The following is a 22645-nucleotide window of genomic DNA, read 5'->3' on the forward strand; positions in this document are numbered from 1 at the left end:
TTCAAGCGAACAGTCCCAATACAGAGAAAAATTTATCATAAAATTACAGGTAAATAATGTTAATTTAAATTTTGAAGTTGACTCAGGCGCAGCAGTTACATTAATAAATAATACAGATTACCAATATTATTTTCCAAATTTGCAGCTATACAATACAAATTTAAAATTAGTTTCTTATGGAGGTCAGCCACTAAATATTTTAGGCATGGCGGGGGTACAGGTCAAGTACAGGAAAGTAATTAAAAACTTAAACATTTATGTAGTAGAGTCAAATAAACATCCACTGCTAGGCAGGGAGTGGATTAGGCAATTACAGTTGAATTTTCAAAATGAAATCTTTAGTGTAGATTTAAATGTGCAATCAAAATTACATAGTTTATTTGAAAAATATAGTAGAATTTTCAAAAAAGATATAGGAAAGATTGTGGGCCTACAGGCAAAACTTCAGGTAAAATCCAATATTCAACCATTTTTTATTAAAGCAAGGAAGGTACCACATGCATTACTACCAGAAGTAGAAAAAGAGATACAACATTTACAAAATGAAGGTGTATTTAAAAAAGTAAATAGCTCTGAGTTTGCAACACCAATTGTACCAGTGATTAAAGCAAATGGATCTGTTAGGATATGTGGGGATTTTAAGAGTACATTAAACCAATACATAGTAGTTGATGAGTACCCATTGCCTACAATTGAGGAGTTATTTTCTTCCATGGCGGGAGGTGAAAAATTTACAAAAATTGATCTGAAACAGGCTTATTTGCAAATGGAAGTAAGAGAAGAGGATCAAAAATATTTGACACTGAGTACTCCAAAAGGACTTTTCCAAAGTACACGATTAATGTATGGATTAGCCAGTGCCCCAGCAATTTGGCAAAGGGAGATTGAAAACTTACTTAAAGATATACAGGGGGTATCGGTATTCCTGGATGATATCAAGATTACGGGACCAGATGACATTACACACCTTCAGAGGTTGGAACTAGTCCTGAGCAGACTACACGAACATAATGTACGGGTAAATTTTGAAAAATGTCAATTTTTAACTAATTCAATCGAGTACTTTGGCTATGAGATCGATAAAACCGGTATACATAAAACGAAAGAGAAAGTGGATGCAATAGCAAATGCAAGAGCACCTACAAATAAAAAGGAAGTTAGAGCTTTTGTTGGTCTGTTAAACTATTATGGACGGTTTTTAAGAAATATAAGTCACATATTACATCCAATATATAATCTCCTTAAAGATGGTGTAACATTTAGATGGAGTAGGGACTGCCAAAAAGCATTTGAGAGGGCAAAAGAAGAGATTCTCTCAGAAAGGGTTCTTGCTCATTTTAACCCAACTTTACCTCTAGTATTAGCTACAGATGCTAGTCCATATGCTGTGGGGGCAGTACTTTCCCACATCTACCCTGATGGAACCGAGCGCCCTATTCAATTTGCGTCCCAGATGCTGAGTGAGGTACAACAAAAATATGCGCAAATTGACAAAGAGGCTTATGGTATAATTTATGGAGTAAAAAAATTCTACTATTATCTATTTGGCAGACCTTTTACGTTATTGGTTGATAATCAACCACTAATACAAATCTTGTCACCTTCAAAAAGTTTGCCTACACTTACAACTACAAGAATGCAACATTATGCATTATTTTTGCAAAGTTTTTAATACAAGATAAAATACAAAAATACTAAAGCACATTTAAATGCAGATTCTTTATCTAGACTACCAGCAGCCAATATTTCAAATGTAATTTATGATGTTGCGGATAAATTCGAAATTATGCAAATTGAAACCCTACCCGTTACAGTAGAAGAAATGGCAAAAGCAACACAAACTGATAAACATTTACGTAACTTACAACAAGGACTAAAAAGAGGCATAAAGATTGAACCTTCACAACGATTTTATATACCCCAAATAGAATTTACCGCACAGAGTGGTTGCATCTTACGGAACGACTGTGTTATAATACCAGGGAGCCTTCAAAACAGAATATTACAGGAACTACATACTGCTCATTTTGGGGTAGTGGAAGATGAAATCTCTTGCACGAAGCCACTGTTGGTGGCCAGGTATTACTAAAGACATTGAAATATTGTGCAAAAACTGTTCTGTTTGCAATGAACACAAAAATAACCCTAGTAAAGCACCAGTCCACCCATGGCAGACACCTACAGCACCATTTGAACGTGTCCATATAGATTTTGCAGGACCTTTTATAAATAAATATTTTTTAATACTTGTGGATGCATATACTAGGTGGCCTGAAGTACATATAGTAAATGATATGACTAGTAAAACTGCAATAAATGTGCTAAGGAAGATCTTCACAACTTTCGGGATTCCATTTTACTTAGTATCAGATAACGCCCAAACTTTTGTTTCATATGAATTCAAAAGATTTGTGAATGAAAATGGTGTTTTACATCAATTAAGTGCACCATATCATCCTGCTACAAACGGTTTAGCAGAGAGATATGTACAAACTGTCAAGCAATCTCTGCGTAACCTGAATTTTAGTACAGGTGATAAAGAGATAAAGTTAAATAAATTTCTATTTCAATATAGAATTACACCTAATACTACTACAGGTTTAAGTCCTTCAACCCTTATGTTTGGTAGAGTGATACGGTCAAGGTTAGATACCAAAAGTTGTTTGTGACAAAGCTCAAGATGATAGTTACAGGGTTTTAAATGAGGGGGAAAGAGTGGAAGCTACAGATTACATACATACAAACAAATGGAGATTTGGACGGGTAGTAGAAAAACTGGGGAAGCTGCACTATATAATCAAATTAGATGATGGCCAGTATTGGAAACGACACATTGACCAGTTAAGAGCTATAGGGGAAAATACACCATTACAGTCTGAAAATAATGTTATGCCTTATGTGCCCACAGTTATAAATGAATATATCGAGAAACAAACAGCTGCTTGTGAGTCAACTCCAAATGGTGATAATATCAATATACCTGAGGTACAATCAGAACGAATGGATGCCAATAGATTATCTTCACATAGTCAAGGTGATTCAACTATCATTTCCTCGCCTTGCTCAGATGTTCCTTTGCGCCGTTCCAAAAGAACTATAGTAGCAGTAGTAGCACCAAAAAGGTTAGATTTATAATGGTATCATAGTATTACATTTTAGGGGGGGAAGAGTGTTATATCTTCTACTTCTATAATATTACAAACTGCTGTTCCGACCTACACCTACGGAACACACCAACTGTCATAAAAGGACATGATATGCTGTCATTGGTCTGCGGTGGGGAGTTAACCTATTCATTGTACTGCTGCATTATTCATATCAGAAATATACGATGTAATTTACAAATTACAAGTACATTCATTATTTCATTTCAATCCTGAAGACATCACCCAAAATATATACAAAGTGTGTACGGACACAACAAATATTATAAAAACGAATATGTTTTATAAGTTTTAACAATTATTAAAAAACTATGGTTGCAATAGATCAATGTTCCTATACTTCTTTGTAATTATACAGGGAGTTAAACTTGATACGATTTTCAGATAATATTGGTTATAACTTTTTAAATACCTGGTATAACATAATAAAACTTTACATTGTTGTGATGTGGAAGTAAAGCAGATTTCAAATTTAAAATAAAATACAGAGTGTTCCATTTAAAAAAACATAAGTTTGGTCTGCCACCATCTTATGGAACACCCTGTAAGATTGTAACTAATTTTAAAATGTGGAGTTTAAAGCTGCCTACAATTTTTGTCAACAACTTTTTTTTGTAATTCTTACTATAACAGATCTACTGAGATTTCTTAATTGTTATAAACAAAGCTGCTATGAATTAAATAAAAAAGAGGCTAACTTTGTCCCAAATTATTTTAGGACAAATTTTTTTTCTTTTAAATTTGTAAAAAAATTTAGGCTTTTTAAATATAAAAAATAATGTTCTTACAGGCAATGGCTAAAAAGTTATTCTAATTGTTTGTAAGCAAAAAATCGACATGTTTTTGCAAAATTATTTTGCAATATTTAAAATTAATTTTCTTAATTTTTTTTTAATGTTAATAATAGAACAAGTCTTCTTCTTCAAGAAACTATCATTACAATTACTAAAACTATATAATTTTCTGAGTTAAATTGTTACAAAAAAAATTAATTTGGGAAAAACAAATAAAATAACTCTTAAACTATTTGACCGATCACTTTGAAATTTTAACAATATTTTAAGCACTCATAGGACGCAGCATTCTATGAAATATAAATGTTATAAATTTATTTTCAAAAAAGTTATTAACATTTATAAAAAACCGAAATTTTTGACCTATTTTGCAATTTTCTAAGCAACAAATAAGGATAGAAACATTTAGTAAACGCCATTTTATAGGTTTTTATATGACTTAAAAGTTTCTTCTCTTGTAAAATTTGTTTTAAATGCTTCACTTTTTGCCGATAGACGAAAAAAGCAAAATTTTTCCGTTTTTTGGCCTTAATTTGTTAATAACTAATTAAGTCCAAAAAATCGACTACAGGAAACATATAGGTTTTTGTTACAGAGGTCCATATGGTCCATACTACTAAAAACAACTGTCGTTTGCCTAGCCGGACGAGTGTCAAAAACAGGGTACTTTTTTTGCTTATTTCCCTGGCCTATAGGTCTGGCTCTAAAAAGCCATATAAAGATCACTGTATTTTCCTAGAAATTAGTTTCATTTTGAATTAAAGTTAGTTCTAGTTAGTTAAGTTAGATCTAGCTTTTGCTTTTGGCTTTATAAAATTTGACTTTTAATGCTAAAGGTAAGTTATATTGGTTGTGTAGACTCCATAAGTCCATAGTGGAGTCAAAGAATATATAGTATTTTTCATATCAAAATGCGTGCACGTCATTCAAGATTTACGACGTCAGAACCCCACAGCGTTGCCAAAACATCAGAATAGTTATTATAGTAAGTGAGGAATTTTTAAAATGTCAACTATTTATCAAACTACTATATTAACAGTAAATACACTTAGTTTTAAGATTACTGCAACACACTAAAATACATAAGAAAACATTTTAATACAAAATTATATATTCTAAATTTTAAACTTACCTCTTTCAGAGCATTAATAGTAAAAACGTCCCGCCATTATTTCTTGTTCAAAATAATCTATCTTATATGAAAGCTTATCAGCTTTCTACATACTATTTAGTTGTTTTGGTATAGCACAATCACAATACACAAAAATAATTAGTTTTTAAAGCTATTAATCTAAATTTAATATGTATTTATAAATATAATTTATTAATATATAATATATTATGATCAAATTGTGTAAGAAATCAAAACATAAACAAAATTCTTACTATAAAAAAGCGGCAACACTTTAAACAATTTTGCCACACGCGTAACTGTCAAAAAATTTGAAGTATCCCCTTTATCAGTTGCATACAATTGTCTGATATATTTAATTAAAATTATTATTTTGTGGAATATTAGACCTAAAGAGTTATTTCATAAAATTTATATTATTAATAATAACAAATGTTTTTGGTTATTTAATCAATATAATTCTAAAATTCCCAATATATAAGTGATGATTACATTTTTCTGATTATTATACTATGTTGACGCCTATGAAAGATCGAGTAGTTCCGTATATGTTTCGTATTATTAGCTGTGTTAGGAAAATTTGAACTATAAGGTTGACGTTCTGGAAATTTTAAATATAAGTGACGTCACTTTATATAAATTGTGACGTGCACGCATTTTTATATGAAAAATACTACGCTATATTCTTTGGGGGAGTATTTGGCAAATTGGGATGAAGTTAGGAAATGAAGGTTATGTTATGTTGTGGTTATGTTATGTTTTTGTTCTGATTTGTTTACAACCACTCTACAACTTGCAACTTGCTTGTACTTTCGGTAAACTCAACCGTCAGTCAGGTGCGTTTCCTTTTTGGGCTTAAATTATTATTGAAAAGCATTAAATGTTCTAAGTGTAATCAAATGGAAGTCAAACAAGAAATTAGCGAGGACACCTGTAAAGTAGAAATAGAGCATAATGACCTGGATGATACTCTTTTGGATGGCTTTAAATGTGAATATCAGGAAGAATTTAATAGGGAAAGTACACATGACACATATGATAATTTAGTTTTAAAGAAATGTTCCATAAATAACAGAACAATAGAACAACATGGAAATAAACTTAATCCATTTGAAGAAAATCAAAAAACTGAAGAAGGTTAGTAATAATATATTTAAGTCCTCCCATATTTCCTCCCATATGTTATATTATTAAATAAACTAGAAACTAGGTTTTTCACTCTTGATCAAATCTTTCAGGGACTTTTTAGAAGTATTCAAGAATAAAAATTAGAAATTGTTGCTCTGATGTTATTGAGGTTACCTCTGGTGTGCCACAGGTGCTGTTCCTATGGCACACTAGTGGCTCCATTATTCCTCCTTGTTTTGTATTAATAACAACAAATAAATTAAAATACACAGATGCTTTAATGTTCACAGGTGATCTCAAACTTTTTTGAAAAAGTTAAAATTGGAGAAAATGTAGGAGTTTTGAGATGGAATTGTGTGATTCCACATGCTTTTGAATTTTCTACGAACTTATCCTGCCTTTATTCTCTGAGGATGATAATTGGACTGTATTATTTGGAGTCTCTATGTACTATGTAAAGAATATAAGTAACACTGGATACAAACTTTTATTTCTCTATGTACTGTAGGTAATAGAAACAGGTACAATAGGTTATGCCTATATCAAATTATGTTGTTACAAAAATTTGTTGTTGCTTTCGCAATCGCTGTGACAAATTCTATTTCCTCTATGTGAACACTTGAGAGTGAGAGAGACTGAGGAAAATCAGTGGCATACACTATGAGAATCACAAATACAAAATTATAAAAATGCGTATTGAAAACACCATGCTTCTCCAGCAAGAGTTTCTAGAGAGTTTTTGGGACAGTAGCCAAGGTAAGCTGGGGAAAGGGCTTTTTGAAGCTGTTATGTTTCTTCTAGGAATAATTTTAACTACCGATGGTGTTTTTTAATTGTAACGGAATATTTTAGCCGTCTTGGCATACTGTGTGGATTGAATTTAATACAAACAAAAGGAAACATTTTATTTCACCAACATTTTGAAAATTACAGGGTTGTAAACAAAATCAGTTTACAACCAACAATGTTAGAAATTGAATGGATCCAGGATGCTTTGAATGTTCTATGGCTGTAGTGTTCAGGAAATCATTGGGTTCAAGGAGTTATCTGCGTTCAGTGTAGTATTAGATATTTAGGTATAATTGTTGATACTCATCTCCAAGCTATTGATCACATTAATACAATATCAGTGGAAGCAGCTAAGATGTTGGAATTTATCACTTGTTATTCAAAAAGGCTATCATGCCCAGCAAGTGTTGTACTGTACATTGGAGGTGTATTCTTCAGTTCTGTGGACTCCCAGTTATAAGGTACATAAAAAGTTGATTGAAAATGTTTGGCATAGATTTCTTCATTTCTACTCATATTGATTTAATATACTGGCCAGGTACATGATTACCAGGAAATGTTTAAGTGGTTTGTAGTTGTTTACTTTAGAATCTCGAAGATAATCTTATGATGCATGTTTTATATTCGAATTAATTCAAGGTCAATAATTTAGCTGTCCTGATCTTTTACATGCCCTTATTCTGTGTGTACCTTCTAGGCAACTTAGAAATACAAATAGACTGTACACTACCTTTCACCAATATGTCAATCCATGCATTGACATATTTTAACATATAAAATAGCCAACTGATAGAGACTCTATGTGATATTACAAAGTTAATTTATTATTTATTATTATTTTTATCTTTTAATCTTGTTAAGTATCAAATTAGATATTATTTTTAAGTTTGGATCTACTTGTATGATCTCTTTTAATTTATATAATATAGAGCTAAGAACTAACGCGCACTACTGCGACTCCGGCCACAGCCAGGATTGTGGTTGGTCGGATCCGGCCAATTTTATATATGTCTGACAGAAGCTGGTCGATACGACCAAAGTTAGTATGTACTCTAAAGCTGGATTTATAGTTTGACGGACTGTAAACGTAGACGCATTGGAAAGAGATCAACATAGAATTTTGTGTATTCTTATTTATAAATAAACGTAAACGCATGACGGAACGTAAGTGAAAAGTACTGGAACGGAAGAATTGGCCAATTTTCATCTTTTACAGTGCGTTACTTGCGTCTGGCCAATCCCTCTGTATACATTATTATTAAACACACAAATTTGTTTATGATTTGCATAATTTATAGGTTATGTTGAATATCGGTTAATGTAACTCATTCATGGTCACCAACTCTAGCCACTGTTTCTACTCATGCGCAAAAATTCCACTCCGTCGATTTATAAATTGACAAAATATTTACAGTCCGTTTGTTATGTTTCCAGTGCGTCTACGTTTACAGTCCGTCAAATCAGAGAACCACGAACACAGAGAAGCGACACGACCGTTCTAAAACGTGTACCGTTTTTGTATACGCATGCCCGATTCTGGTTGGTTAACTGTCATCAACACGTGCTTATTCTTTAACTCTGATTATTTTATGATAGTCCGTAGGCGCCTGTGGTAAATACTCGACTCAACAAGTGCATTTGACCATTTATCTAATTTATTTAGTAGTTAAAAGTTTATAGTTATAGTTAAAATATATAAGTTAAATATATAAGTTTATAGTTATAGTTTATAGTTAAAAGTTTAATTATTAAATATTTAAAATGTCTGGTTATGGTTGTGCGTTTCGCGGATGTTCATCTGTGACAGGAAAAGGAATAAGTTTATTTAGATTTCCTAAGAATAATAACAGGTAATTACTATTGCTTTGTAATTATTATTAGTTATTACATAATAGTATTAGTTTGACTTTCGAACAGTAAGCCGACGCCTACGTCCGAGCTCTCGTTAAGTGGAGTAATAAAAAATAAACTTTGGTCTGCCAAGGGATAGTTCAAAATGAAAACATTAAATTTGGTATCTCCGAAGGCTCAGGTCAAAAAATCAACAGATGGTGGCCGGGTGTCAGCGCGCTCGAAGACAACAATACGAATATAGTATTTTTAGGAAATAAAAATATATAGAGAGTTTTATACACGAGAATATTTGATTTAAACGAAACAAAGAAATTTCTAAAATGCTCAAACTAAAAATTGTTGGAAACATAATTAGACCGATAATTGGGAAAATCTTAAAATTACAACAGAACAAGACTTCAAAATTGTAAAAACATGTTTGCAAATAAACAAACTTACATTAAATTATGAAAAAACTAAATACTCATCTACTTTTTGCTATATACAAAAGTTGTCTGTCAATGTTTAATTCGTTAAATATAAATAACAAAGATCAAATATATGGATCGGAGCACACAAAATATTTAGGAGTTTTAAATGGGAATTACAAATAAAAAATATTAAAACTTTATTTGTTGTATATCTCAAGATTTAGTGACAATTTTGTGACTTAATCAGGAGAAAACTGTAAATTTATTAAGATGAGATATTGACAAAAGTTAAATATTTCATTACTTACAATATACTTGGAATATACTAATACTCTTATAGTTGTAAGTAATGAAGTATTATTTATAAATACAGAAAAAGTTCTTTGTTTAAAATTTGTTCTGTTAAAAATTTGTAGTGCCAAAGTGTGGATAGAAGCTTGCAGACGAGAAGATTTATTATTAAAAATGGATTTACTTTATAATAATTATAGGATTTGTGAACTGCATTTTGAAGATAATGTTATTGTAAAAGGAAATAAAAGAAAAACATTGGTGCATGACGCAGTACCTTCAATATTTCCATATCATACGATAAACACAATTGACCACGACCAGTGAAGATAAAAATATTAAAACTTTATTTGTTGTATATCTCAAGATTTAGTGACAATTTTGTGACTTAATCAGGAGAAAACTGTAAATTTATTAAGATGAGATATTGACAAAAGTTAAATATTTCATTACTTACAATATACTTAGAATATACTAATACTCTTATAGTTGTAAGTAATGAAGTATTATTTATAAATACAGAAAAAGTTCTTTGTTTAAAATTTGTTCTGTTAAAAATTTGTAGTGCCAAAGTGTGGATAGAAGCTTGCAGACGAGAAGATTTATTATTAAAAATGGATTTACTTTATAATAATTATAGGATTTGTGAACTGCATTTTGAAGATAATGTTATTGTAAAAGGAAATAAAAGAAAAACATTGGTGCATGACGCAGTACCTTCAATATTTCCATATCATACGATAAACACAAGTGACCACGGTGAAGATATCGAAGAACCACCAAAAAGATTATCGTTTTAGGTTTGTGTACATTTAAGTTAAAAATTCATATTTTTCGAAAGCAATATTTTATGCTGATATATTTTCATGCTAAGTTTTTTAGATAATATTATTGTTTCTGGATCGACCCCACAATTAAAAGTAACAGACAAATTAATTTCAAATGCTGAATGTTTACCTGCTGTTATTCAAGGTAGGTATATAATTTGACCTAATTGGAGTGGAAGTTAGATTGAGTTCAACTTAGTTACAAGAAGTTGTAATACCAGACAATAATTTATTGATTAATCTTGATAGTAAAAATCATTACAATATTTTACAATTACTTTTTGGTAATAACCTCCCAACTGTAATGGATTCAATAATGCGTATATTTCACAACCGATAAAAAATAAACGGTCGTTAAATTAATGTATGTTTTAGGACCAAGTACGAGTAAATACTTATTGTCATCTACAGCTGCCACATAAACAGAGAGTAATTTAAGCAACAGATCACCGCGAAAACAAAAACTAAGATTAAAAATAAAACGTTTGCGAAGAAATAGTAAGAAGCTGTTTGTGAAACAAAAGCAAAATACTCCTCTTCGAGATTTGATTAAAATTTGTGACAAATTTTTGGTTAAACCTTTAGCAGAAATTGTAAAATCACATGTAGCTCAAAAAGGAAAAAAACCAACGTCTCGGAGACTCAATCAAGATATGAAGCAGTTTGCCTTGACATTGCATTTTTTAAGTCCAAGGGCCTATAAGTATATTAGCAGTTTATTAACCCTTCCAACAAAAAGAAGTCTGCAGAGAATTACGCAAAAAATCTCGTGTAATGATGACAATGATGAAATATTTAAAGCCCTTCAACTGAAAACCAAAATAATGCTAGACCAGGATAAGCATTGCCTACTCTGCCTCGATGAGATGGCCATAAAATCAAATCTTTATTTTGTTTTAGTGATCATGATCAGAGGTCTTTATTCATTCTGGAAACAACCTGTTGCGTTTTTTTGTTGGAACGCAGTTAAAAGCAAATAGTATAGTACCTATTATTAAAAAATGTTTATCAAAATTAAGTGATGTAGGTTTATATGTTGACGGCATAGCAAATGACATAGGTTCAAACTTTGTACAATTAACAAACATATTAGGAGTTACTCCTGAGAATCCAGAATTTGAATTGAATGGAAAACAGCTTGTTTACATTTTTGACCCATGTCACTTGATAAAAGCAACTAGAAATAATTTTTTTAGACACTCTTTTAATTTTAAAGGTAAAAACACATCTTGAATGTTCATTAGCAGCTTTTATCACCAAGATAAAAAACAATTCTGTAGGTGTGCACCTAAACTTACAGATTCGCATATCAATCCCACAAGTTTCCAAAAAATGAAGGTGGCTTTGGCTACACTAATTTTTAGTCAAACAGTAGCTTGTGGAATGAATACATACATGTCACTGAATGGACTTCCAACAGACGCTATAGAGACGATAGCATTCTTTGATAAACTTTTTGATTTATTAAATTCATTTTCCCTTAGGCACCCAAATAGATTTTTTGGATCTCAATTTTAAATAGATTTTTTGGAGGAAGCGCTTACATTGTTAAATGATATCAAAGTATTTAGAAAAGACGGTAAAGAGGTAACAAATAGATTAAAATTGATTAAATGTTGAAGAATAACTATTAACAGTTTGTTAAAATTATGGGAAAATCTTTCAAAACAAAACTTCAAATATTTGAAAACCCGACGTCTTAATACCGACTGTATTGAAAATTTTTTTGGCAGTGTTAGACAGCAGAGTGGAAATAATGTAAACCCGACTGCCATTGAGTTGTAAAAAGCATTTCGCAAGCTGTTCTGTCAAAATTATTTCCATTCAGAAACAATGAATTGTAAGGATGATTTAAGTGAATTGTTGCTAAATATAAAATCTACACACATAACTAAATCCATACATCAAGAAGACAAAGATAAATGTCAAAAAGCACTAGTGCTTCCTGAAAATGACTATACAAAATAAAATTTGCCTGTCCTGAATGCATTCAGTTATGTTTGTGGATATTTATTGAAGAAATGCCTTGAAATTCAAAACTGCAATACTTGTAAAACATTTGCAATGGAGTGCCAAGAATTGGATACCAATAATTTATTTATTCATTTCAAGGCATTTCATGAGGGAGAAAATATTTTTGGTCATTTATACTCACCACCAAAGAATTTTATTAAATTTGTTTATTTGCTAGAATGTCATTTTAATTCTAAATTTGAAGCTAATTCACGCAACCAGGGTGTATCAAATAAAATATTTTCTTCAATGCAGGAAATAAACTTTGATCATCCTTGTAAAGAGTTCCCGAATTTGTACTTAAAAAAATGATTTATAAGATTAAATTTTTTTTATAATATTAAATATATTAACAATGAACTTAACAGTAAAAATAATAAAGAAAAATAGAAAGAAAGAGAAAAATATTACAACATAAATAATTAATATTTTTAAGTTCACATTCATGAATACATCTTCTTCTTCTTTTTGATAGACATGACTGTGTTTTTTCAATGTCCCTCCAGTAAGTTGTCGTTCTATCGTTTTCGTGGTCTTCCCAGTGATCGTCTTCAGCTTATGTGGTCATTCCATTCTCCTCTTCTGTTTTCTACCCAGTTATCAATGTTCTCCACCTTGCATTTCCATCGCATATCTGTACTTCTAGCTCTGTCCCATAGTATCTTAACATCGATTTTTCGAGCGGTTTTAATCTCCGCCGTTTCGAGCAGTCTTTTTGTCCTCTGTGTCAGGTCGTGTTTCTGCCGCATATGTCATTATTGGTTTGATGACTGTTGTGTAAATTCTGCCTTTCATTTATTTTCCGATAGTTTTAATCAAGCTTATTTAATAAAAATATCGGAAAAAAAATATCATCAATACATGACTTTATTTATTATTATAGTTGTTCCATTGTATCTTTGCACATGTATGAAGTTATTCCCGAAATACTTTTTATAGTAGGCCTCTTTTTTTACTCAATTCATACTTCCTGAATGTAAATATGTTTGCCAGTACAAAGCCCTTGAAAATTGGATAGGTGTCGGGTTTACATAATTACCAACCTGTTCCTGATACGCCCAAAAAGTTTTCTGTTCCTGATACGCCCAAAAAGTTTTCTAAACGATTTCTATTTATACATCTAGTTTTTAAATACATAAAGTCCAGCTTTGACAATTTTTACCAGAGATTTATAACACTACCTATTAATTGTTATTTTCCAACATTTATGAAATTAAATTTTTTTTTTTTGAAATATCTTGATTATCTGAATTAATTATTTTAAGCTCACTCAAGAACTGCAAACTATCATTTAAAAATATTATTTAAAATTTTGATCCATCCAAAACAATTTCCTATTTATTGGGGTTTCGTAAAGAATTTGAATGTAAAATACCAAACAAATTGTCGAACCATTCTATGACCTCAAGTGTGCCAAATGCATCTGCAGGAAGAGCACCTAAAGTCATATATGTGTTCATTCCACAAACCACGCTGGATGGCTTGTGGCATGAACTTGGAAGGGTGCAAATGAGCATCTGTCAATTTAGAGACGCATCTATAAAATTAAGTTTTGTCTTGTGCATAAAATACTCACTAAACTTCCATGAAGTACTTTATAAGCAAACCTAAATGTATGTTTCATTGAATTGTTTCTTGTAGCTTTATATAAAACCATGGCTTGGGTCAACTATATAAAACAATTTATGATTTCCTACTTGAATGAAATTCAGGATTTTCAGGAGTAACATTATAATATAATTTAGCTAACTCTTTTGATCCTATATCACTTGAAATTTATACAACATTCAAGTTATTGCTTGATAATTTGACAACACACTCTTCAATAATAGGTTTAAGATCTCTTGATTGTACTTGCGATCGAACAAAAAAAAGCTAAAGGCTGCTTTCATAAAAAATATAAGCTTCTGGCCATAATGACCAAAGCATTTCGACATATTGATGATTTTTTTCATGTCTCCAAATCCAACTATTTCATCTTTACCAATATCATAAAACAGGTTAGACTTGAGGGACATTTAACCGATACATAAAATAGGCCTGGCTTACATAAAAGATGTTCTGTCATTATTTGAAGATTTCTTTTTGTAGGAACTGTCAGTAGTTTGCATAGGTAATTATAGGCTCGAGTGCTTAAAAAATATAGTGTGAGAGAAAATTGTTTTATTTATGCTGAATACCGACGCGAAATACGATTTTTTCTCTTTAAGTTTACATGTGATTTTTATTGGTTCGTTTAAGAGATTGTCAAGAAATATATCACATATTTTTTTAAATCGACATTATAAAACTCTATTTTGGACTTTGGTGAAAAGATTGTTTTGTATTGTAATGTTTTTATTATTCTAATTTATTGTTTTTATTTATTATTAAAGGTTTATAACACTTACAAATTTATTAGTCTTTATTACTAATTTATTTTTCACCAATAATTATATAATTATTCTACATTTATTATAATACGTGCGTTTACAACAGAATTCCTTCTTTAAATATAAAATCCCGCTATTCGAGAATTGCGGCGATCCCATCGAAGAGCTTAGAAGCTCAGACTGGTTTTATTCTTCCTACTTCTGGAAATTTCAAGTCGCAGGTGACTCATCACAATTCAGGTAGACAGGTCTTTCAACTGAGCGCCGAAATTACTAGAATAGAAAAGATATTAGTAATAAATATGTTTACATTTTTGAGTCATATGACACGTCATTATTTATCGTAACAGTATATTCAAGACTTTTTAATACTGCCTTCATCTTGCGTGTGTGTGTGTTAATCTAACCAAACTCTAATGTAAATGCATATTTCTACTTACAGTTCAGAATCTTTAGGGAAAGAAAACACAGATACGCAACAGCAATAACACAACGTGTTATTGATAATACGAGTATTATAGTTTGTCGTTTTATAGTAAATTTTTAGTTATATTCTGTGATTATTTGGTTTGAGTTTTATTGGAGTTTTGGTTTATAGTGAATTTTTAGTTATATTCTGTAATTTGATTTGAGTTTTATTGAAGTTTTGGTTTATAGTGAATTTTTAGTTATATTCTGTGATTATTGAAATACAATGGACGAAAAACCGAGTTGTTCCAAGAGAAGACAGCAAAATTCTGATGAAAAATGAAAAGCCGCAAAAGAGACGGAAAATGTTAACCTCCGAGGAGAAGGTAATTGAGGGACTGTTAATTAATGTTTGCAGATCTTCTGGAGTAGAAGCTAGGAGTACTGTATCGTCCGCAGGTCGCAAATTATTTATGAAGTCACTGTTCATAATTATTCCTTCTTGTTTTTCAGAAAGTGCATTTCTGAACATTCTTTTGGAGTAAACGGCGATGTGATTCCAAACCGTCTACTAAAACTTATGTTTGATTCCAATACAAATTTGCAATTATGCGAACGTCTCTGCCATTCAAACCAATATTTCTTAGAACTTCGATCAATGTAGAGTACTTAATACAATCAAATGCCTTTCGGAAGTCAATAAAAATAAAAAAATAATGGGCGTATAACAGTACGCCCAACGAAAATATGTAATCCACCATTTTGTTGGCGGCCATTTTGGATTTTCTATAATGAACTCTTTTCTACTAGTCAAGCCCTTTCATTTGATACCCATATTGAAGTAGTTGTGAAAAAATATGTAATCCGCTATTTTGTAGCGGCGTCCATCTTGGATATACAATGATATTGAATGTATGTAGTGTATGTATAGTCGGTTCGCTAATCTCAGACACAACTATATTAAGAGTAAACAAACATAAATCTTACTCCAATCAATAATTATTTATTTACACCATAATATAATTACACAACAGACAACGGAAGATTTGACCAATTATTTAAAGGTAAATGCTACAAATATACATTTCTACTGCAAGAAGTTAAAAGTTACGGAGTACCAAGCAAGCTTTAAAGTTTCATATCCATTGGATTATAAAAATGAAGTTCTCAATCCCAGCATCGGGCCTGAAGGTTCAATCATCATCATAAGTGGCTCGACAATCCGTTGTGGATCTTGGCCTGCTCACAAAGAAGTCGCCACTCCTGTCGATTCCTGGCAACTTCCCTCCATCTTCTAACCCCTAGAATCTGTAGGTCTTCTTCCACATCATCAATCCATCTCATTCGTGGTCGTCCTCTGCTTCTTGTGCCCTCTGGTTTTGAAAATGTTAATCTCTTCGTGTATTCGTGATCTGACACCCTAGCAATGTGTCCAGCCCATCTAAGTCTCTGCACTTTAACGAATTTCACAATATCTGGATCGGTGTATAACTGATACAGTTCAAAGTTGTATCTTCGACGCCATAGCCCATTTTCATTTACGGCCCCAAAAATCTTTCTAAGAATTTTTCTCTCAAAAATACCAAGAAGTCTTTTATCATTTTGAGATAAGATCCACGTTTCAGCCCCATATATCAAAACTGGTCTTATTAAGGTCCTGTATATATTAAGCTTTAGTGCACGTTTTATATTTTTATTTTTTAAATGTCTCTGGAGGCCGTGAACAGTTCTGTTTGCTATTCCTATGCGTCTTTTTATTTCGTCGCTTGTCGTGTTTGTTGCGTTTACTAGCGATCCAAGATATGTAAATTCTTTGACTTGCTCAAAGGTATGGTTGTTAATTTGAATTCTTTGTTGGATATTTCGAGGGTTTTTAGAAACCAACATATATTTGGTTTTTTCCTCGTTTACCACAAGTCCTAATTCACTTGCTGCGTCCGCAAGCCTTGTAAAACACTGCACCATGTCTCTCATACTTCTGCCCACTATAACTATATCGTCAGCGAATGCGAGAATTTGCGTCGATCTATTAAAAATAGTTCCATTGATTCTAATATTTAATTGTCTGATTGCCTTTTCCAAGGCAATATTAAAGAGGAGACACGCCAACGCGTCCCCCTGTCTTAGACCATTATTAATGTCAAAGAACGTAGAGTTTTCTCCTTCAATTCTAACGCATGAGCTTACGTTTTGCATTATTAGTTGGGACAACTTAACTAACTTAGGTGGGATCCCAAAGTCTATCATTGCATTATATAATGCAGTTCTTTTCACACTGTCATAGGCTGCTTTGAAGTCAATGAAGAGATGGTGTGTTTCTATGTTATATTCTAATGACTTTTCTAGAATCTGCCTATGTGCTTCAATTTGATGTGTAGTTGACTTTCCAGCAGTAAATCCGCATTGATATTGACCAACAATATCCTTTGTAAAATGTTTAAGTCTTTCAGATAATACATTGCCGAAGATCTTATACGCAGATGCTAACAGAGTACTCCCTCTATAGTTCTTACACTCCAGTTGATCCCCCTTTTTATGCAATGGACATATTATTCCCTTCAGCCACTCTTCTGGTACCCATTCATTCTGCCATATAAGTACTATTAGTTTATGGATTGCTGCAAAAAGTTGATCACCACCTTTTTTATACATTTCCGAACATATAATTATATATATATATATATATATATATATATATATATATATATATATATATATTAATATGCTGCCGCTTCTAAATATCACCAATCCACCAGCCAACACTCATAGTAGTATAGGGGATCAAAAGTAATCATTCTGAAAGCACTCACTGCAGGACCGTATGAGACACGGGTGGTTGAAAAAAAAAAAGAACACCACTTTATGAAATAGAAACAACTAATAAAAGCGTTGAAAGATTCTTCAGAGGCCAAAATTAACCACGATAAAGAATTTTTAATGACGAAGATAGATTGTTCATGTTATTTTTGGTTAGCGAATTAAAAAGTGTTCCCCAATATCTTAAATTCCACGACAACTTATGAATATTCTGGAAGATGCTCAACGTCACACATATCTGCACCACAGTGATATAAAAGCCAATATAGTTAGAATCCTTGTTCCTCTGGCTCCGGTTCGGATACTACAGCCAAAGATACTCGTATCAACCAATTTTTTCTCTGCAATCATCTATGTCGTCAACAAACTCAGGTGCTAGTGAATATAATTATGCTAGAAGTGGAATTGGTTCACCTTTAGTTTCATGTTTTGATGAATCTGAAGGTTGCTAATTCAAAAATATTATGTAAATATTATTATTTCTACTGTATGTTAATACAATAATAAAGAATATCTCTAACCTTAATGTTACGAGAAGTTTTTCTTCATGATCGCATTGGATTGTCAATTACAGTTATCTTTTCAGGAATTTTATTAAGTAAAATATCCAAACTTTTCACTGACATTCTAGTAAAATTTAAAAAAATCCTTATGTTGACGAAGGTCACAGAAAAAAGTAAAAATCTTTCCTTTAGAAAGGCGATTTCTTAAAATGGGATGTACCAAATATTTTTTTCCTTCTGTATTATACGATTATACTTATACACAGCAAAGACTATATTCGTGATATCCATCTCGTAATTCAAACGAAGAATGAATTTGAAATACAGGCCGGAGGTGCGGCCAACAAAAAACAATACGTTGCTGGTCGCACTGTAGATCGTACTCGACGCAGCCAAGGTCCGACCAGTGGTCGTGGCCTGAGTCGCAGTAGTGCCCGTTAGACCATGCATTAATAGGCAAGTCGACTGACTATTACGTATATAAAAGACAGAAACACAGGCTTCTAAAACATATTTATACCATTTACTACCCTTCGTATCTATCAAATTTTATTATGCATTAATTTGATTATTGCATTTCTTTGTTTTTGCATGAATTTTCCATTATTCTCAAATATTTATATTATAGTTAGCTTCTATTTTAGGCTATCTCCAAGAGGAAAACAAAATGGAAATTATGGAGACACTAATTGGACTGTCATCATATGAAGACAATTATACGAGTCCACATATTGAAGGAAAAACATTAAATCAAAATGTGAAAGTTGTGACTGGACAAAGGTCTTACAAGTGCGAAATTTGTTCTAAGCAGTTTCGCCAAGCAAGTACTTTGAAAAGACATTCGATAATACACACTGGAGAAAACCCTTACAAGTGTGAAATTTGTTTTAAACAGTTTTCTCTAACAAGCAATTTGAAAAAACATTTGAATGTACACACTGGAGAAAAAGATTACAAGTGTGATATTTGTTTTAAGCGGTTTAATCAAAAACATAATTTGAAAAGTCATTTGAGAGTGCACACTGGAGAAAAACCTTACAGGTGCGAAATTTGTTCTGAGCAATTTACTCAAGCAAGTACTTTGAAAAAGCATTCGATAATACACACTGGAGAAAACCCTTACAAGTGTGAAATTTGTTTTAAACACTTTAGCCAAGCGGGTTCTTTGAAAACACATTTGAAATTGCACACTAGACAAAAACCATACAAGTGTGAAATTTGTTTTAAACAGTTCGCTCGACTAGATGCTTTGAAAAATCATTTGAAGGTGCACACTGGGGAAAAACCTTACAAGTGTGAAATTTGTTTTAAGCAAATTAGTGAAGCAATTGGTTTAAAAAGACATTTGAGATTGCACACTGGAGAAAAACCTTACATGTGCGAAATTTGTTCTAAGCAGTTTAGTCAAGCAACTAATTTGAAAACACATTTGAGACTGCACACTGGAGAACAACCTTACAAGTGTGATATTTGTTTTAAACAGTTTAGACAAGCAAGTTATTTGAAAATACATTTGAGATTGCACACTGGAGAAAAACCTTACAGGTGCGAAATTTGTTCTAAGCAGTTTAGCCAATCAAGTAATTTGAAAAGACATTCGATAATACACACTTAAGAAAACCCTTACAAGTTTGAAATTTGGTTTAAGCAGTTTACTCGAATAGATCATTTAAAAACACAGTTGAATGTACATACTGGAGAAAAACCGTACAAGTGTGAAATTTGTTTTAACAGTTTTCTCTAACAAACACTTTGAAAAAACATTTAAATGTACACATTGGAGAAAAAGATTACAAGTGTGATATTTGTTTTAAGTAGTTTAATCAGATATATCCTTTGAAAAGACATTTGAGAGTGCACACTCTAGAAAAATCTTACAAGTGTGAAATTTGTTTTAAGAAATTTGGTACAAAAGATGATTTGAAAATACATTTGAAATTGCACACTGGAGAAAAATCTTACTAAGTGTAAAATTTGTTCTAAGCACTTTAGTGAAGAAGGTGATTTGAAAAGACATTTGAGAGTACACACTGGAGAACAACTTTACAAGTGTGGTATTTGTTTTAAACAGTTTAGCCAAGCAAGCACTTTGAAAACACATTTGAATGTACACACTTAGCGAAAGCTTACAAGTGCGATATTTGTTTAAAACAGTTTACTCGAATAGATAATTTGAAAACACATTTAAAAGTGCACGTGCACACCGGAGAAAAACCTTATAAGTGTGAAATTTGTTTTAAACAGCTTAGGCAAGCAAGTTCTTTGAAAACACATTTGAGATTGCACGCTAAAGAAAAACCTTACAAGTGTCAAATATGTTTTAAGCAGTTTTCTCTAACAAGCACTTTAAAAACATATTTGAATGTATACACTGGGGAAAAACCTTACCAGTGTTAAATTTGTTTTAAGCAATTTAGTGAGGAAGGTGATTTGAAAAGACATTTGAGTTTGCACACTTGAGAACAACCTTACCAGTGTGAAATTTGATGTGAAATAGAAGTGTGAAAGGTGTTTTAAATGTACATAATGAAGATAATATTTGGTGTCAGTATCAGTGTTATAATGATAATAGATTTGCAACAAAATTAAATAAAATAATACAATAGTGATTGCGCTATTCTTATTTTAAAAATTTAAAATTTTTCTTATTTTATTATAAAATTTTCAATTTGTTCCGGCCCTGAAATCTGCCGCCCGGGCATATGTGACATTTGCCTTGCCCTAGTTCCGGGCCTGGGTAACTTGTTAAGAATAACTGACAAAGAAAAATAATATAATTAGAAATTCTTTCTGGGAAAGCAACAATTAAAATTCAAACAAATGTTTTATCATTGTAATAGCCAAATTAGAGAAATAGAGAAAGAAAATAAATTATGTTATTGATAGATTTTTTATAACTATCACAAAAACTTGAATTCCTAAAAATTTTACATTTGTTAACAATTTCTTGGAAATCATTTGAAATTAAGGTTGGAAAATGTATTATTAAAAGTACTGAACTGTTTTCATAAAAAATTAATTTATTAACTGTATTTATTATAAAATGTTTTACACTTTACAACACTTTATGAGTTTATTTACATACATTTACTTATTTAATCTACATAGAAACACTTAAATATTAATTTATTTTCATATCATTTATTTAAGACATTCACATCGGTTACAATTTAAATAGCCGCGCGAATCATTTATTAATCGACACTGGTTTTAGACTGTCCTTTTAAATCTCAAATCGTCCGTTTTGTACCTGATTTGTTTATCTAGAAGTTTCTGCCGGCTTCTTTGACCTTCGATCGGAACACTGGTGTAATATTCGATCCTCATCTGGAAAGTTCCAATCGCAGGTATAAGAGGGGGCCCATGAGTATGAATCACATTTATCGTAACATTGCTCTCCTCTTAAAAGATGGTTCCTCCTGGAACCGTTGTAACGATTAAAACGTTACTACATTTTTGTTCTTATTAATTTCAAAGTACTTTCCATTATTTTCTGTTCGTACTATTTGATTCTCGTTGATAATAACTTATTTTTCTTTTATTTTTATTCCTATATTTCATTTTAATATTTTCCTACTACAAATAAATTGACCGATTAATTTCTTAAGTCCCCTCGTAGTTGTACCTGCGCTTACTTTGTCATACAAGAAACAGAAACCCCACTACTAAATAATTTACTTGTGTGAATCCGATTCGATTTACTTCCTTTTTAAAATAAACCAGCCACCAACAAGGTACTCAATTAAAGTAAATCTTCGTGGTCAGAAACTTCCAACAGTCTGGGTAAGTTTAATACTTTGTACTTTTTACAACAACATATTTTCATACATTAATCAAGAAAATCAGCACTGGTAGTTTTTCTTATAATTTTGTGTACGCTAGTACACCGCTTCGAATTTTTATTATTATCTTTTTACCTATACTTGATGTAATAATAATAATTCAATATAAATCTCACTATCATGAATCATACAACTTTGCTTTTTCGTTTTCCATTTAATAATTAATTAATCTATTAATTGCAATTGCTAATTCGTGAGTTTTGGCAACATCAGAGAATTCTGAATCGGTATGCAGGTCTTAGAGAGAAGAGCTTTCCGCTTGCCAGAATTCTTCTGTTGTTGGACAAAACTCGTGTCATGA

At 31.5% G+C, this 22645-nt stretch overlaps 1 protein-coding gene across 1 annotated transcript; it reads left to right on the plus strand.

Annotated features, from left to right (window-relative positions):
• Positions 1-5853: 5853 nt before the first annotated feature.
• On the plus strand, positions 5854-22645 carry LOC140443535 (uncharacterized). The gene is made up of 2 exons (XM_072534848.1): positions 5854-6227; positions 19147-22645. The coding sequence occupies exons 1-2, from the start codon at positions 5990-5992 to the stop codon at positions 20115-20117; spliced, it is 1209 nt and encodes a 402-aa protein (XP_072390949.1). The 5' UTR covers positions 5854-5989; the 3' UTR covers positions 20118-22645.

This window comes from Diabrotica undecimpunctata, chromosome 6 (assembly GCF_040954645.1).
Source record: "Diabrotica undecimpunctata isolate CICGRU chromosome 6, icDiaUnde3, whole genome shotgun sequence".
In the NCBI taxonomy this organism is placed as follows: domain Eukaryota; kingdom Metazoa; phylum Arthropoda; class Insecta; order Coleoptera; family Chrysomelidae; genus Diabrotica; species Diabrotica undecimpunctata.